The sequence below is a fragment of the Lagopus muta genome, chromosome 1, assembly GCF_023343835.1.
Source record: "Lagopus muta isolate bLagMut1 chromosome 1, bLagMut1 primary, whole genome shotgun sequence".
Taxonomy (NCBI): domain Eukaryota; kingdom Metazoa; phylum Chordata; class Aves; order Galliformes; family Phasianidae; genus Lagopus; species Lagopus muta.
In genome coordinates this window covers 36147945-36160521 of record NC_064433.1, presented here as the reverse complement: position 1 = coordinate 36160521, position 12577 = coordinate 36147945, and the positions used below count along the sequence as shown (strand labels likewise).

Here is a 12577-nt window from a genome sequence, read left to right as displayed (position 1 = left end):
TGTTACTGATTTTCTTCTTTACCCCCATTCTGACTCTTGTTTTTGCATTCTAGTTATGTGTCTTACAGATCCTCCTGTTATTTGGACTACACTCACAATAAAAGCTGTAACTGTGCAAATTCATTTTCAGTTTTGAAAAGGAATGCATGGTTTCTGATATAAGTACTATGTATCTGAATACTTTGAATACCTGATGACATAGCTCATGTACAATGACCATGGTGACATCCAGCAGGTATGATATAGAAGAAATGCTTGGATCCAGTAGTATCCTTTGCTCCACAAAAACACTCAGTCCCCAGTTCTCCATAGCAGCATAGGGATGTTTAGGCACAGCTAACAGATCTGAAAACAAAGAAAAAAATATGTTAACTTCCTTTGAAAGATATTTTACTGAAGAGCTATTGTAGATAAAGCCATAAACAATCATTAAAAACATTTTAAATAACATAAACATAAAAACAGGACTGTTAATTTCAGCTCTCTAGCATTTCTACTTAGGAAACATTAATAAAATATCAATTTTTGTTCTTATATCACTACCTGTTAATGATAGTTATGTTATTTATGTAACAGTATTTAGTATTTTTAATTGAAGAAATTACCTATATAGAGTGTAGATTATTTTAAAATATCTTGATGTAGATTTACTGATGAGTTTGATGCTACTTCTCATGTTTACTACACCACAATGAAAGCAGTAGCATAGATTTTAACAAAAGTATTGAGTATCTTTTCATTAAAGTGACTTCTTTATGAACATCTTTCAAGTCAAACTATATGTAAGGATATACATTAGGGGAAGAATGAAGAAATCTTGTTTCATAACAATTAGAAAGAATCATAGAATCATCACAGAATCATAGAATCACAAGTTTGGAAACAACCTGCAAGATCATCTAGTCCGACCATCTTCTCATTACCACTGCTACCACAAGCAGTGAAGAACATATCTTGAAGCTCCTCATCCAGACGCCTCTTGAACACTGCCATGGACGGTGACTCCACCACCTCCCTGGGCAGCCATTCCAGTGCCTGACCACTCTCTAAGAGAAATAGTTTTTTCTCATGTCTAACCTAAACATCCTCTGGTACAATTTGCGGTCATTTCCCCGGGTCCTGTTTGTTGCCTGGGATAAGAGGCCAAACCCCTCCTCATCCCAACCTCCCTTTGGGAAGTTATAGAGTGCAATGAGGTCTCCCCTGAGCCTCCTTTTCTCCAGAATGAACAATCCAAGCTCCCTCAGCTGCTCCTCATAAGCCCTGTGCTCCAGACTCCTCACCCCCCTTCTCTGGACACGCTCCAGGGCCTCAATGTCTTTCTTGTAATGAATGGCCCAAAACTGAACACAGTACTTGAGATGCAGCCTCACCAGTGCTGAATACAGAGGGATAATCACCTCCCTGCTCCTGCTGGCCATATATTTCTGATGCAGGCCAGATGCCGTTGGCCCTCTTGGCCACCTGGGCACACTGCTGGCTCATGTTCAGCCGAGCATCAACCAACACCCTAGGTCCCTCTCTTCTTTACAGTCATCCAGCCACTCATCCCCAAGCCTATAATGCTGCATGGGGTTGTTGTGGCCAAAGTGCAGGACCCGACACTTGGCCTTGTTGAACCTCAGCCCATTCACCTCAGCCCAGCGATCCAGCTTGTCTAAATCCCTCTGAAGGGCCTCCCTACCCTCAGACAGATAGACACCACCTCCCAGCTTGGTGTCATCTGCAAACTTACTGAGGGTACACTCAATCCCCTCATCTAGGTCATCAATAAAGATATTAAACAAGATGGGTCCCAGTACTGACCCCTGGGGGACACCACTTGTTACAGGTCACCAGCTGGACTTAACTCCATTCACCACTACCTGTTGGGCACATCCCTCTAGCCAGTTCCTATCCAAAAAAGGGTAGACCTGTCCAGTCCACAGGCAGCCAGTTTCCCCAGAAGAAGCCTGTGAGGAACCGCGTCAAAGGCTTTGCTGAAGTCTAGGTAGACTACATCAAAAGCCCTTCCCTCATCTACCAGTTTGGTCACCCAGCCGTAGAAGGAGAAGCTCACAAGCTGTTCAGAAGTTCACAAACTCTTCAGAATCTCCTTGCCAAAACAAGGCATCTTTCAGTACATAGTATTGCTAGCAGCCCCTCTGAGGATGGAGCTATTGACAGCCCTGTTTCAGTTCCACAGGCTGGAACAATGGTGCTAGATGCAATCAAAGATGAGTTACTTCAGCTTAGTACCCAGTAAGAGATAAAACAGTATGAAGAAGATGGGAATTCCATCTTATTTAAAAAAAAATATTAAAATGAGTGACAGGAAATTTCTCTCAGTGGCAAGAGGTTCAAGAAGACACTATTACAATGGCTATCCAGATGCTAGTAAGATCTTACAGAAAGTGGCTGAGAAGAAATTCAAATTGACCAGTCTGGAAATAGAATTAGAGTAAACTGACATAAGGAATAAACAAATATGCAGTGCTGCTCCACTGCAAAAATATCTGAAAGAGTCTAGAAACAGCTTCTAAGTCTACAAGAAGGCCAGTGCAAATCAGCCAGGCTTTTGGAAGCTATACTGTCACATCAGCATGGTGCTCTTTTCTAGTTGAATTAATTAGCCTGGCTTCTTAATTAATTAGCCTGGCTAATGTACTCCTCTCATTTGGCTATGTTACTTCTGGTTCCAAAGCCAGTTCATTCCTAATCAACACACATAGATTTAGGCAGTGGGATGAATGATCTCTGGATTGACTCCTCCCAAAGAAGTGAAATTATGACTTGCTTACAGACAGCAATTCTATTACAGCACACACATCTCCTACATTTTCCTATTTTGGTTTCTTTATCTACATGGTAGAATTGGCTTGAAGAACAACCTGACAGCAGGAGGTCTACTTCAGGATTCATAGAAAGAAGCCACAGAAATATCAGGAGTAGATAAAGAACTCAGATATATTTCAGTATTCCCCAAAAGGGGCATAAAAAAAAATTTTTTTTTGCAAGTAGTAAATAAAACACAGACCTCAAGTGGAAGCGCAGAGAGAGCATAGCAGCTACTTCCAAATACAAAAAAAAAAAAAAAACCTGAAAATAGCCAAATTGCAGAGGAACTACAAAGGATAAATAACAAATATTCATATAAAGGCAAACATTAGAACAAGAACTTAATTAAGGAGAGCAAAGCAAAAATCCGAAGCATGGTGTTCAAGAGGAGACTGCCAGTTAATGCAGATTTACATGCTTTAATTTTCTTCTTCAGTTGAAACTTGAAACATACCACTTTTATAGAATAACTGCAATTTGTTATTACTAACATGAAAAAACTCCCGTCTGCTATACAAAGGAAAGATAAGCATTAAAAGATGACACAAAGGCTACAGGGTGAAATCACTGAACTTAATGGCAAATATTCATTAAATTTAAACAGGGACCTTTCCTATTCTTAGCTGTGTAAAGAAAGCTGTAACTTTTCCTGCAGTGATTAAACTTTCATTTAAAAAGTATCTTCAGAAGAACATAGAAAGAATGATTCTAATTTTCTCCCAGTTTTCAACAACTCCTTTCAAATCAGCAAAGTGATATCAAAATAAAACTATCACAAAAAAAACTATCACACAAAAAAACCTATTTCATACTTGCACTGATTGTTTTGCATCTTTTCTCTCTTTTGCATTCATTTGAATTTTCTGGTCTTTCTTGTCAGTCATAGCAGACACATTTTGTTAGTGTCAGCAAATAATAAAGTGAAATAACTCTGTGGCACTGGGAAACTGAGGTCTCATGTTGTTCAGGAAAGGAGTTCACCCCCACCTAAATACAAAGGTATTTATTTAGCTTATTACTGACTGTTTCAGTATTTGTTCCATTGGCAATGGTCTGGTGGCTTAGATGGATGCATGGTAGCACTGACATACCAGTAAAACCCTCCAGTCTGACTGATGGCTAGCTGCCTTCCAGGCAGACAACAGCAGAGAAATACTCTAAATCACTTTCTTATTGAGCAATGCCATTGCTCTGCAAGCCTTGATATTCCTTTCACTCATCAACTAATGCACTGTAATGCCAAGAAGACAACTTCCTTAATCTCCAGCAACTGACAAACTGGACTCTGAATGTACTTGTTAATACAACAGGACAAATTCTTTTTCTTCTCATTGTCCATGTCTAAAATCAGAATTCCCAGTCTTACTGTTAATTCAGAAACAAAATTCTTCAGAAGTCAATCTTGATTGATCCCCAGATTCCTACCACCTTTAAACAAAATCCCCAATTTGGGTCCTAGACAATCATCTGCTCTATTATCCAGGGAGCAAAAATATTTCATTTCAGAGAAACAATGTTTGATGTTCAAGTCTCATCCGAGGAATTTGCATTTTCCTCTGCCTACTACACCACAAAAGAACTGAGGAAGGTCTCTAACGGTCCTCAAGGTGACACCCACTAAGGCTTAAAGATAATTTTCGAGGAGCAAGGTACAAAAGGAGGGGTAATTATGAACATTTTGATACAAACATTATTCACCCATTGTATTGCTCAAAAGCATTCTATACTAACTGCAAAAATATGAACTACTGAATATATAACAGCTTGTGCACATGCTGTATCCAGTTACTCTGCACAGTATTTAATTAAATTCTTTCTAAAGCACTCGTGAATGTTTGATTATGTAGATATTGCAGGGGAAATAGAAGTGCTTGTTATTGCTTGCAGAGAATAATATCCCCATGCATCATAAAAGTGTTACTTGAGATTTCCTGATACAGCAGGCAGAGGTCTGTGCACCACTGGAATAGAACTCCACCTCTTGGCCTTCACAGAGACTAAATTCATGACTGAATAAAATCACCACAGCTAAAATAAAATCATCACAAAAGCCATTCAAACTAAAAGGCGTTGGAACATCACATTAATGTACGACAGTGGTACAATTACTCAGATTCAAATTACTCAAATACATACAGATATTTCTGAAATATGGCCCTGTGCAAATCTCATTTTTCAGCAGTTCAGGTTACAAGAACTGTAAATAGCTCAGCAGCTCCTTTTACTTCCAAACATTCAATTAAGGCATCATAACTATGTGAGCTTAAATCAAAATATAATTGTCCAACATTATTAGCAAGTATCATCATCATACAAAATAGAAATTAGCAATTCATCACCTAACTTGGTCACAAAGAGAATCCACTTTCAACATGACTACCTATTAATTTAGTATTGGTGTAATTTGAAGATATGACACTGTTTTTTCTCTTTTTCTACTCATTTATAGTAGTGAATTCCCCAACTGTGAACATCATTCTAACTTTAAATGAGAGCAGAATTAGAATTAAATATGATTAAATGCAAAACAAGACACAAGTGTCACAGAGTACCCTGAACTTGAAGTATTTTCTTTCACTTCTTCATCTTCTCCACACCTATCATAACAATATGTTTAACCATCTTTGTTTTAAATGTTTGAACACACATCCTTACTATACATGAGTATGACTGTGTGCACAAAGTTATCTACACGAATGAAGATATTTACTAGTAGATACACTGTGATCTTGTATTAGCTGCTCGATTAAATGTAATCAAGGGATAGATCCTGCAGGACACAGAAAGAACATTAAATTTCTTGTAATCAAGGAGAAAGAAAAAGCGACTACTGAGGAAAAAAGAATATATATAGGCACAAAATACACATTTTCTGTTATCAGATATGGTAAGTATCCCAAATGAATGTAAGAATCCTAAAACTCTGCAACTTTATACAAGAACATACAGTGAGAAAAGCTAATTTTCTGACAAACATCTTTATGCATTTCCTTAATAAAATTAGGAAGCATACAGAGATAAACTGTTCATTGTGTGAACTCCACGTTTTTCTTCTCTAATCCTCATATCTATTTCAAAATTTAGACTAAAAATCTGAATTTACCCACCCACCTCTTAGGACATTGTTTTCACACTTTTCTGCAGAGAGGCTTTCTTCAACATTTCAAATATAGATTTCTTGATACTAGGAACTTCATTTTTTGATAGTGACTTTGACTAATTAAGGGAAAGTTTGTCTAGTATCAGGTAATTTTAATCTTGACAAATGAAAATCTCAAGTATGTTTTTGCCCTTTCACAATGCTGCATAATGCAATCAATATTTATTAAATCTCCCTAAAGGTCTTGTGCAAATGAATGCTGTTGAACAAAAATACAAACTATTTACTAAAAGAGTTTATAATTTATGCCACTCAGATGTCTTAATCAAAGGCATTTCTTTATCAACAGTAAGTAGAATGTGCTTTTCTGAAACAGAATACTATCCAATGATTTAAGGAAATTCAATGATTTTAAAGAAAAAGCTACCAGAAGTGGCAGCATGGGTTAAAAATCATTATGCCAAATGGTAGGTACTGTAAGGAAATACACAGATCGGTGACTCAGAAAGAACTGATAATAGCCTTCATAAGAAGCGTCAAAATTTGCCACTCAAAAACTTTCTTTCCTGTCCTGTTTTCTTGGTATAACAGAGAAAAATGTACCAGAGAAAGCAGGTTTTCCTGATATATGTACTTTCATTCCTTTAAAAGGCCTTCAGGGGAAAAAAAAACCAAAACCATCCCAGGCCTAGAAGAAATAATTCTGAAGCCAATAGGAGGGTCTCCACCTTCAACTGCAGAACAAAGTACAACTAATGGATTCGAATGCATACTTTGAGATGAGTTAAGGAGATTGATTTCAAGAAATACTAAGAATACGTTTCCTGAAAACTAAATCACCTGTATTACCTGACTTTGAGCACTTAGCAGCTAGGTACCCTAAATTAGCTGTCTTTTTAACTTGTATTTTTATTTAAACCACTACTAAAGAGTATTTTGGTACTATCTGTACATGAATTATTCAAACACACAGAAGCTGCAGACCACCTGGATGACAGGTGACATGGGAACTTTTTGAGTAACACTTCTGTTTGCCCAAATGCTTTTCCTGGCACCGATTTTATCTTTAGGGCTACAGCACTGATGTCCTTCTACAAGCATGACACTTAGCAGGTGCACATGGATGCGAGCCTGCAGAGTTAATGCAAAGGTCTAAACCTGTTTGCCATTATTTCAGTCAAATCAAATGGCTTGTTGCAGACCCTGAGGAGAAATCACTGACACACAGCAGTTTATTGCTGGTATTTCTACTGCTTCTTACTGTTGTACAAAATATTACTTAACATTAAGTGACATAAACAATGGATGGATTTCCAGAGTGGTTGATGTGAATAGAGGATGGTTAATAAAACGTGAATACCAAAGGCTCCAAGAGGGAAAAATAATGTGGGAGAGAAGGGAAGAATAAGCAGAAATATAAAAAGAAAACTGCTATTTTTCAAGCGATGTAGCCTTGACTCTGGGTGATGGCTGGTATATAGTTTAAGAAAATAGAATGGAAACCCGTTGATTTTATTTGACATGCATATTATTAAATTGCTTTCAATTTTCATAATCCCAATCTATAGATCATTGCTTTGTTATTTCAAAGTGTATCAAATGGTTCAACGTTGAAATGAAATATGAATGCAATAGCCCATTGAGGCTGAATTATGTATCATCTTGGTTGTATCGATCTCTACATGAACAGTGCCTTTCGTCTAAATAATACCTAGACAGATCATTATGAATTGCTGCACAATAACAAACAGGGACAAAAAAACATCTTTCACAGAATTTCTAGTAAGGAACAACACTACAGCGTGTCATAGAAACCATTTTTTCCTCAGCTCTCAGGCAGATGTGGGTACTCTAAACTCTTTTCATACACACCAGGAAAAAAAAGTGTTGCACAGAACTAAGACACAGACTGAATCAAACTCAATGTTCTGTTTCTCTAAGTCACAGTTCCAGATACAGAACATATATCACATACGAACAGAGAAAATGCGTTCCCATTCTCAATGCCGAAATATTTGGAGAGAGGAAAAGATGAGAGTGGCTTCTGTTGCCTTCATAAATACCATTTCTAACGTAAATACTAAAAGCATTGACATGATGGAAAATTGCCAACAGCCATTTTCCTAACACCACAGTTAATAGAGCATGAGGACTCCATAGCTGAAAACAACACACTGCTGATTACTGAACACTTACAGTATGCATAGTGCTGCAAAGTAAATGATGAAGGGCCTCTGCTTTATTCTTGTCACTGCAAAACAAAGGTGCAAATACACAGAAAAACCTCCAGAAATTCTTATTACTTGAGAATTACAACACAATACAATCATTTTTTTTTTCTGCCACAAATGACGTACAACTGATTTGCATCACAATGGTAAGGACACGTATTTTATTAGAAACATACACTGTATACTTAGATTTACCTCTCCTGTTTGCTTTCAAGTGAGATTATATTCACAGACAATGGGCAAATTTTAACAACAATGACAAAAAAAGTATGAATAGGGATTTGGAGAAGATAAGTAGAAGTACTGCATTACCATTGTCTCACAATACGTATCACAATATTCCACTCAGAGAGCAAATTACACTGTAGCTGATCATATGCACTACATCTGAAGGCAATGTTTTTGTGGATAATGTGTATCATTTCTCTTCTCCTCTCCTCAAGATGAAGGAAGAATGGACTGACAAAAACTCAAGGATAGCTCCTCAGATACTGATTTTGATCTTGTTACTTACAGTAAGCTCTAAAATAAAATTTGCCTTATATTTCTACATAAATTCTTTAGACAATAGATCATCAGTATAGATTTTCACAGTATGAACTACTCATGCTCTACTCTTGCTGAATAGTTAAAGTTTTAAACATTTTATTAGAAAACTTTTCTTATTAAAGCGAGCACATATCTACCCTAATCACAGGTTTAATACAAGAATAACTTTCTGTGACACATCACACAAAAACATTATTCGGAAGACTAAAGAAATACCAGTAACAGAGGACATAATCATTCTGTTCCCATGCAAATCCACACCATTCCCTCCTTTCTTGTGCCTGAAGATGTAATAACTTCCATTAAGTCTTGGAGTAGAGTTGATATTCATCCTGACATACCTGAAGGCTGTGCTGTCTTTCAGCGAGACCTGGACAGGCTGGAGAGCTGGGCAGTAAGAAACTGGATGAGGTTCAACAAAAGCAAGTGTAGAGTCTTGCATCTGGGGAGGAATAATTGCATGCACCGATACAGGTTGGGGGATGAGCTGCTGGAGAGGAGCTCTGCAGAGAGGGACCTGGGCGTCCTAGTGGACGACAGGTTGGCCATGAGCCAGCAGTGTGCCCTTGTGGCCAAAAAGGCCAATGGCATCCTGGGGTGCATTAAACACAGCGTGGCCAGCAGGTTGAGGGAGGTGATCCTCCCCCTCTACTCTGCCCTGGTAAGGCCTCATCTGGAGTACTGCGTCCAGTTCTGGGCTCCCCAGTACAAAAAAGACAGGGATCTCTTGGAAAGAGTCCAGCGGAGGGCCATAGAGATGGTGAAGGGCCTGGAGCATCTCTCCTATGAGGAAAGGCTGAGTGAACTGGGTCTGTTCAGCCTTGAGAAAAGAAGACTGGAGGGAACCTGATCCAGGTCTATAAGTATCTAAGGTGTGGGGGGCAGAGTGGCAAGGCCAGAATGTTTTCAGCAGTGTGTGGAGACAGGACAAGGGGAAACGGCTGGAAACTGCAGCATAGAAAGTTCCGCATGAGTGTGCACAAGAACTTCTTTACAGTGAGGTGACGGAGCACTGGAACAGGCTGCCCAAGGAGGTGGTGGAGTCTCCTTCTCTGGAGATATTAAAGATCTGCCTGGACACCTACATGTGAGACCTTGGGAACCTGCTTTGGCAGGGGGGTTGGACTCAATGATTTCTGGAGGTCCCTTCCAACCCCTTCAATTCTGTGATCCTTACAAGTTGTTCACAGGGACGCCCCAGTAAGCCAGCAGGGACAAACTATGAAAGTCGAAGCTAAATTTCTCGATGAATTTAGATATCCTGAATGCATTTATTCATCCATTCCCTTCCAGATCAGCATGAACACAGGCTACCAGCGACATGCTATGCGCACTGTTACCCATCACATATGCAAAATCACATTAAAAAGCAGGAGTGCAAGAGTCTAACAGAAAAAAGAACAACATTCTCCACGCGGTTATTCGGGATACCTCACAGCTCTTGAAGGGTTAGAACCTGAACTTCTCTGATGCAACAAAGACAAAGAAATAAACAGAATGGAAAAGCACCTGAACTACCCATTGGGCCTGAAAATCTAAGAATGAAAACAGTGGTAAGAGATTTAAATGGTGCCTCATTCCGTACCTGGAATCAACAGATGAACAGAAAGGCAGTTGTGGTTTCAGATATACATGACATGTTTCACATGTTTCGGTTATCTCAGAGTAGAACCCAAATGTGAAAATCCAATACAAAAAATGGAAGGATATTGCGATCCACATAAAAACTAAACTCTAGAAGGAGCATATTTTAATCCGAAGTTCTAGAAGAAAATATACTGTAGAGAAGTTGGTGACTAATGCAAACTTAAGCATACTAACGAAGTGTGGCAAGGAGCTAATAACAGCTGAGAACAGAAGAGGCTGTAGCAAAACTTGGAACAAGGACACAGAAATAAAGAAAAGTTGAGTCTGCTATCAACAGGAGTCTCTGAATTAAGTATACAGAGATGAGAGATTTCTGACACTGTGAATAAGACCGATAACCCAATATCCCACCAGAAAAGAAATCCAAGAAAGAAAATCATGTAGAGGTCAGAGAACATAGGAATTGCACACACAGTGACAATCAGGACTGTCAGCGATAAGCGTGAGGAAAGAAACACTGGAAAAATTATAGGTCAAATCACTTTATGGATGAAATGAGTATATGCTGTTGACAAAAGGTAATCATGACAGCAACACCAACTATAATTTCCTGGGTATTTCTTTGATACCTAAATGCCCTAGCGTACGGAATTGTTACACCTCAGCATAAGATACACCTTGTTAGTTCCATTAAATCACATTTAAGCCAAATTAAGATCAAAAGCAGGTAAAATTTTTCAATAATTTTCAAAACAGACAGCACTGTAACAAATACTTATGACAGGTTCAGGTCTGTTATTTTCAATACCTTTATTGATGACCCAGACGAGGGCACTGAGTGCACCCTGAGTTAAGTTTGCAAATGACACCAAGTTGGCAGGAAGCATCGATCTGCCTGGGGGTAGCGAGGCCCTACAGAGGGATGTGGACAGGCTGGATTGCTGGACTGAGGCCACTGGGATGAAGTTCAACAAGACCAAGTGGCAGGTCCCGCACTTTGGTCACGTCAACCCTGGGCAATGCTACAGGCTTGGGGCAGAGCGGCTGAAAGACTGTGTAGAAGAAACAGACCTGGGGGTATTAGTTGATGGTTGGCTGAACATGAGCCAGCAGCATGCCACAGGTCGCCAAGAAGGTCGAAGGCATCCTAACTTGTATCAGAAATAGTGCTGCCAGCAGGAGCAGGGAAGTGATCATCTCTCTTTACTCAGCTGTAATGATGTCACATCTCAAGTACTGTGTTCAGTTTTGGGCCCCTCACTACAAGAAAGACATTGAGGTCCTGGAATATGTTAAGAGAAGGGCAACAAAGCTGGTGGAGAGTCTGGAGCACAGGCCTTATGAGGAGTGGCTGAGGGAGCTGAGATTGTTCAGTCTGGAGAAGAGAAGGCTCAGGGGTGACCTTATTCCTCCCTACAACTACCTGAAAGGAGGTTGTGGTGAGGTGGAAGTCAACTTCTTCACTCACGTAAATAGTAATAGGACTAGAGGGAAAGGCCTCACGTTGTGTCAGGGGAGATTCAGGTTGGACATTAGGAAGTGTTGCTCTCCAAGAGAGTGGTCAGGCACTGGAATGGGCTGCACAGGGAGGCAGTGGAGTCATTGTCCCTGGAGATGTTCAAGAAACATTTAGATGTTGTACTGAGGGACATGGTTTAGTAGGAAATATTGCAGACAGGTGGACGGGTGGACTGGATGATCTTACAGGCCTTTTCCAAACTTGGTGATTCTATGAAAATTACCACCAGATAAAAGAAAAAAATCTATACTTAATGTATTTACAGTAATCCATACTCTCATCTGTCCTCAGTTGGCACTAATGAGCAGGCAATCATGGTTTCAGTCCTTGTGTATTTCTTTTGCTCCATGTTTTTACTTGCATTGAAAAATGATTCAGAAGTCCTGGTCTGAAAACTCATCTCCAAGAGACAAACTCGAAGACTGCTTTCAGGTGCACTCCTCCCATCACTCTCAGATCTTCACATTCCTCTACATCTTTTGGTTGAATGGCAACAGGCTTTTAGCTAATTTTATATTTGAAACGTTCCTGGGACCCAAAAGGACAATGCTTTATCTCAACTTCTTCTATTTCTCAAATTTTCAAGACACAGTCTGTCCATACTTCTTAAACTTACTTGTTTACTTCCAGAGATATGCAAAATACCTGTTTGTTAGACTAAAAATTATTTTCCGTATTAAACTGGCTAGTAAGTAGCTTTTTAGATCAGCCACTTCAATGAAGGGATAAAAACATTACATCCTTCATTTCTTAATTCATATGCATTATTCAGGA

General features: G+C 39.1%; 1 protein-coding gene across 1 annotated transcript in view; it reads right to left on the bottom strand.

The window, feature by feature from the left end:
• Positions 1-12577, bottom strand: part of TRHDE (thyrotropin releasing hormone degrading enzyme) — a 214923-nt gene that overhangs the window by 128550 nt on the left and 73796 nt on the right. Inside the window, exon 4 of the mRNA XM_048941084.1 lies at positions 191-345. Coding sequence (XP_048797041.1) covers positions 191-345 — 155 coding nt within the window. The remainder of the gene's footprint in view (positions 1-190; positions 346-12577) is intronic.